Source organism: Varanus komodoensis, unplaced genomic scaffold (assembly GCF_004798865.1).
Source record: "Varanus komodoensis strain SLA01 unplaced genomic scaffold, ASM479886v1 scaffold8, whole genome shotgun sequence".
In the NCBI taxonomy this organism is placed as follows: Eukaryota; Metazoa; Chordata; class Lepidosauria; order Squamata; family Varanidae; genus Varanus; species Varanus komodoensis.
The window spans coordinates 18,569,787-18,576,337 of NW_025336481.1; the positions used below are offsets into that span (position 1 = coordinate 18,569,787).

Consider the following 6,551-nt stretch of genomic DNA (forward strand, 5'->3'; position numbering starts at 1 on the left):
AGAAAGTCTGGCTAGAGTCGGTGACTTTGTTCCCCCTTGCTTGTTCAGATAAAAGACGGTAGCTATATTGTCCGAAGTTATCTGAACAATCTGATGATGAAGGATGTCCTCGAAAGAGCGCAGGGCCTTGAAAACTGCCAGTAGTTCTAGGAAGTTGATATGATTCGTGGATTCTAGATGATTCCAGGTACCCTGGGTAGATAGGCCGGAGCATATCGCTCCCCATCCTAGAAGAGATGCGTCGGTGCCAAGGGTTATCGTAGGAGATCGCACCCTGAAGGGGACTCCTATTGTAAGATTGGTCGGTTCCAACCACCAACACAGAGAGTGAAGCACGGAAGATGGGATCCGAATCAGTCTCAACTGCGGATCTCTTTGAGGATAGTACACCTTGTTGAAAAAGAGTTGCAGTGGATAATCCGAAGCCTGGCATGTGGAACTACAGCAACTGAGGAAGCCATATGCCCCAGGATCCTCTGGATAGACCTCGCCAGGACTGTTCCCTCTCGTCGGATTCGATGGATGTGGCAAGCAAGAGTCTGTTGTCTGTCCTGAGGGAGGAAGGCTTTTTCCAACGTCGAATCCAAGCGGGCTCCAATGAAGGTGAGCGTCTGTGTCGGGAGAAGAGAAGATTTCTCAGTATTAATATGTAGGCCTAGGCTATTGAGCAAGGCACAAGTTGTATGGATGGCCGCAAGGAGTCCTTCTCTGGACTGTGACACCAACAGCCAGTCATCGAGGTACGGATAAATTTGTATGCCCTGGAGGCGTAGGAAGGCACAGACAGGAGCCATGCACTTGGTAAAAACCCTCGGAGCCGTAGCCAGTCCAAAAGGCAAAACTGTAAACTCATAAAGTTGGCTTGCAACCGCAAAATGAAGGAAACGCCTGTAACTTGGGTGAATTGAAATATGGAAGTAGGCGTCCTTCAAGTCCAATGAGGCGAACCAATCCTCTCTCCTTAGCAACGGCAAAATGTTTTGAAGGGTAGTCATACGAAACTTTTTCGGTACAATAAACTTATTTAAGTTCCGTAAGTCCAAAATCGGATGTAGACCACCATCCCACTTAGGGACCGTGAAGTATCTGGAATAGAATCCGTGGAGTCTGTCAGATGGGAATATTTGACGAATCGCTTCTTTACGAAGAAGTTGATGTATTTCGTCAAGCAGTACCGGTGAACATGAAGTGGACCAGATCGGACTCGACGGAGGAACAATGTCAAATTCTATTCGATAGCCGTGTTGAACGATGGACAATATCCACCGATCAGATGTGATGGACTCCCAAATGGGGAGTCGGCTTCGAAGCCGATCCCCAGATAAGAGGGGGGTGGGTATTGGTGGAGCGTGAGGAATGGTTCGCCAGTTGCGTCAACATTGCCTCCAATCGTCGAAACGACGGCGGCCTTGTTGGAAGTGTTGTTGGGGCTGAGGATGGCGGCGCTGTTGTTGCTGGCGGTGTTGTGGCTGCTGCCTCGGTTGATATGATTGTAGGATGGACGATTCCAGGACCACTTACGTCTGGCGTGGGACTGTATCTCCATCCTGCGTGTTGTCAGCCTCGATTCATGCAGGTTTTTGAGCTTGTGGTCGGTGCGAGAATGGAAAAGCCCGGATCCACTGAAAAGCATTTCCTCTATCTGGCGCTTGGTTTCTTCCGGAAAATTGCAATTCCAAAGCCATGCATGCCTTCGGAGAGAAATGGCACTGACCAAGGCTCGTGAGTCAGTATCCACGTGGTGCCTCACCGTGGATAACTGCTGCACCGCGACCTGCATGGCTTCCTTAATCAGGACCTTCGCGAGGTCACCCTGGTGGTCCGGGAGGGTGGAGGCAACGTTGTGCAGGTGCTGCATAATAAAGTATTGATACCTCACCAACATTGCCTCGTAATTTGATATGCGGAGACCCAGGCCTGAAGCAGCGTAGACTCGCCTAGCCACGGAGTCTATTTTTCGGCCCTCTTTATCCCTCGGTGTCGGGTGCCCTCTCGCCTCTCTGCCCTGCGAGGATTTGACGACCTCAGAGTTCGGTTTGGGATGTCGGAGGAGGAAGGGGATGTCCTCCTCCCGAACCCTGTACATCGACTCATATCTCCTGGATGTCGGCTGAGGATGTGATGGCAGGTCCCAGGGCTGCGTCATCGCCTGCCGCAAGGTGGTTATGAGTGGCAGGACGATGGATGTCGATTGCTCCCCATGGATGACATCATAGAACTTGTCCGTCGTCGGTCCCGGGCTCTGGGCAGCGTCGATGGCCAGGGACTGGACAAGTCTAGACATCAGCTCCGCGAAGGAGACATGGGACTCATCAGGCGACGCAGGACCCTGGGATGTCACAGCGATGTCCGGAGAGGTTGAGTCGACCTCCAAGTCGGCTGAATCGGCACCGTAGTAGGGTGGGGCTGAAGATGACGACTCCACTGGGGAGAAGGAGCGGCTGCTTCCACCCTGTGGGGATCGAGGTGACGCCCGCCTCGGATCCAATGAGCGTGGTTGGTCATGGGATGGAGGAGAGGATCATGCCCTGGGAGCAGGGTAGTACCCTACAGAGAGCAGATCACCCCAAGTATGGTAGTAGGGGCGACGCCAGCTCTCCGGACATTGCTCTATGGAGCGGCTCCTCTGGATCCCCGGTGGGGACAGTCCAACGTCCGCTTCCATTGTGACCGCGGGCATGGGTGTCGGTGACCTCGCCCTAGGAGGGGAGTCCTGCATTTCCCTGTCGGATATTGAACTCCGTAGAGTTGGAAGGGGTGCAGGTGGGAGGTCAACTGCACAGCGGGGGGACCCATGAGGGGTAACCCGCATAGCCTCCTGGAGGACCGGTTCGGACGGAGTTGGTACCGTAAGCGCCACTGGTACCGAGGAGCCCATCGGTTCCGAGTCCCGATGTCGGGGAGGGTCCGGACGGTCCGAATTCCTGGGTTTCTTGGGAGGCTTGGAGACCTTCTCCTTCCTGGCCTTTTTATGGCCTGCCGACTTCTCAGATTCAGCATGCTTCCGCTTTTCGTGCTTCTTTTTAGGTGAAGCAGAGGGAGCCACCGAAGCAGACGCACCTTCATCCGAAGGCCGTGAGGGTGGGGCCACAGAAGCGGAGCCAGGTTTTGGGACGGCAACAAGCGGGTCTGATTGCATCAGAGCCCGATCCCAAAAGAGTCTCCGGAGGCGGTTTTCTCGGTTCTTCCTGGCCTGCTTGGAGAAGGCCAGGCAATGCATGCATTTATCCGTCCTATGCCCCTCTCCCAGGCAGAGGAGGCATAGGTCATGCGGGTCAGTTGGTGCCATTTTTGACCCGCAGTCCGCGCATTTGCGGAAAGCCGCTCGCTGCGCCATCGCAGAAGAAGAAGAGAGGGATAGTGCAGAGGGTAAGTATATATTTTTGTTTTTTTGTTTTTTTTTAGATAGATCGAAAGAAGAAATAACAAGAGAAAAACTACGTGGAACAATGAACTGGGAGCAAGGAGAAGAAAAAACTGGGAAAGAAGGACAATCAAGAGCAAGGTAACAGTCGAAGTGAAAGTCGAAAGTGGAACGAGGCACAGCGAACGGCGGTCGCAAAGACTGAACAAAATGGTGGACGCTCCGCTCTTTATAGGCCACAGGGAGGAGGGGGAGCGGAGCTTCCCGCCAAAAACCGTTAGCTGTCAATCTTCCGGCCACAGGCACTGCGCAGGCGCAGTACCCATATGTGTGATGCACAGAGGCCACGACGAAGAACTTTTGTGTCCAGTAATGACCTCCAGGACTCCCCCGCCCCACCAAAATGCCCAGGAGTATCCGTACTCCTACACCTGTACACACCTACACACCTCCTGCCCTAGCTGGTGTTAAGTCAGCAGGATTTTTGGAAAAGGTGCCACTTCTTAAGATTGTCCCCTAGGCATGCATGAAAGTGAGCTGCAGCTTGCACACATTTGCTCATTAATCTGCCCAATTTAGTTCAGTTAATCTATGCATGCGCCGATGTCTTTAGCACTGGGTCTTGACTCTGCTCTATGCCTGAGCTCACTCTAACAACACCTTTTTATTTTTGGTGCTAAATTATTATTGTTAATTTCATTTCTATACCATCCCACAGCCGAAGCTGTCTGGACAGTTGACACAGTACATAAAAACAAATGATAAAACAACAGTAAAATATCACGAAATCAGGGAAAAATGCTGCCTCACAGTCCGTATTTCTTTCTCTTGCAACAGCACAATCCCAATGTTACTCAGAGGTAATCCGAAGGATGTAGCCAAATTCTGTTCCAAAAATCTGTTCATGGTGCTGTTGTGCAGCCTGACCCAGCAAGGAGATCTGTGTGCAGAATCCAGGCATTCTGCACAAAGATCACTGGCTGGATCAGGAGACACAGGCACAAATCGGGCAGGCATTAGAACTGCATCTGTGCATGGATGCCCACATCCATACAGCACTGTGCTCAAATGCATCTTGGATTGCATTCTGGCACAGCAGGTCATGTGCCAGTATCTTTTTGAAAAACATGACTAGCTCCAGATTGGAGCCATTATTTATTTTTAAGGCCCTACTCTCTTTCATAAAAAATGATCTAGTGCAATTTTTAAAGCATTTCCAGACCAGCTTGCTTGTTCAAAAATATAATAATTCTGCAAATCCTGGATTTTGAATCCCCATGCCCTGTGCTCTTTAAAATAGTATTTATATAGTGCTTCTGAGAATAATCTCAGGAATAATTCCTTTGGGTGAACTCAACTCCTTTAGAGAAGATGACCACATAATGCTTAGCTTTTACACAAAGGCATAAATTAGAATTCCCTTCAAACCCATATGACTTTACCTCCTTTTGTAGTGGTGATGGGAGTGAGGACATGACCTTGGGGGTTCTGCAAGTCCCCCGTAGTGAAAGGTGGTGCGACTTTTGCTAAAGGGTCGTCGTCTCCCTCCTGTTCTGACAAGTCACATCAATTCCAAAGTGCCTCAGCAGACCTTGTGCCTCAGCAAGTTCTAGAAGGATGCAAAAAGTGCTTTCATGATGCAAGGGAGGGTCTCCTTTGAGGGATGATGAAGAGGGGAATTGGGAGGTCCACAAATCAAGATTCATTCACTGTCTCTGGAAAGAAGAGCTCCTGGCACCTGTGGACTGTGTCCTGAGGAGACTGGATGCTGTGTCCCACTGTGCGGGGGTCGTCGTAGATTTCATAATCATTCCCACCCTAAGGAGAAGAAGAGACTTGCTTCAAGTCAGTTACATTTCTTAGAATTAAGAGGAAGGACACCACAGTAAAAGTAAGAAGGTAGAGCACTGACAGAACACACAAGCAGCTATCGTTTCACCCATGTTGGAATTCAGTACTAAAAGTGCTGCCCAAAAGGTAATGATGGAACTGTATCCTGAAAGGCAGGATGTAAATAAGTGTAAGAAAGAGATATTTCTACTTATTTTTTAGTAACAATTTTGAAAGGTAGATACCAAGTCCTTCACAGAATCATAGACTAATAAAACTGGAAGGGGCCAGAAGGCCACTGGGTCCAACCCCCTGCTCAATGAGGACTCCCAGTTAAACCATCCCTCTCAGATGTCCATCTTCAATGCCTCTAGTGTGGGAGAGCCCACAACCTCACGGGGTAATTGAAAACTGTCAAAGCAAAGAAAAAGATGTAGAGATGCTCTCAGTGCCAAAACTGCGGCTTCAGATAAGGAGTGGGGTCTTCTGATGTGAAGAATTAAAGAACAATTAAAGCTGTGACCCTCAGGGAGTTGTAGTCCAAAATATTCAGAGAGCCATATATTGCCCACTGTTGTCCTCTGAGGAAAAGTTAGAACACCTGAGGGTAAGACATGCTTAGAGAAAAGCTGTGCAATGCAGGGCATGACAGGTGCATGAAATTATACATAGTGAGGAAAAACAAGGACTAGATTATCACCCAGGAAACCTACTGGGGTTGCACAGCCAGTGGTGAGAGGCAATACAAGTTGTAGCTTGAAATGTTTAGAGGGCAAGACGTTGCCCATCCATGGACGAGACCGGTGATGGCGAACCTTTTAGAGGCAGTGCCCAAACTGCAACCCATAACCCACTTATTTATCACAAGGTGCCAACACTACAATAAAACCTGAAAACTGAGGTATTTGTTTGAAAAAAACAGCTCACAGCCAGCCCAAGCAAATCTATATATATCCTTGGCAGCACACTGACTGGCCATACAAAAGCTTGGATGAGTCACGTCTAATGAGTCGGGGCTCGTGATGTCATCGCCTGGCATTGCTGCTCCTTTCAGAGCACATGCATGGCCCATGTGCGCTGTTATCCAATGCTTGACTGCTGGGCCGATGCTGGGGCAACTTGGTTTGCATGCCGGCAGAAAGGGCTCTGCATGTGTGCTGTGGCAGGCATGCCATATGTTCACGACCACTGCCTTAACCCTACCCTGGTGCACACCCCTAACCCTAATATCGGACTAAAGTTCCATTGAAAATAGGATGAATTTGAAAAAGCCTTCCTTGAGTAGCTTTTTCTGCACAGCTCATCATGTCTGCCCATTCTAAACACATTCCAACCATCAAAATCATGCCAGCACACC

The 6,551-nt window shown here is 49.7% G+C and overlaps 2 protein-coding genes across 2 annotated transcripts in view; one reads left to right on the top strand and one right to left on the bottom strand.

Moving 5' to 3' along the window:
- ACO2 (aconitase 2) overlaps positions 1-6,551 on the top strand; it is a 50,203-nt gene that overhangs the window by 20,556 nt on the left and 23,096 nt on the right. The gene's annotated exons all lie outside the window — the stretch shown is intronic.
- PMM1 (phosphomannomutase 1) overlaps positions 3,372-6,551 on the bottom strand; it is a 16,987-nt gene continuing 13,807 nt past the window's right edge. Inside the window, exon 8 of the mRNA XM_044455767.1 lies at positions 3,372-5,182. Within this exon, the coding sequence (XP_044311702.1) occupies positions 5,060-5,182 (123 nt within the window). The 3' untranslated portion in view covers positions 3,372-5,059. The remainder of the gene's footprint in view (positions 5,183-6,551) is intronic.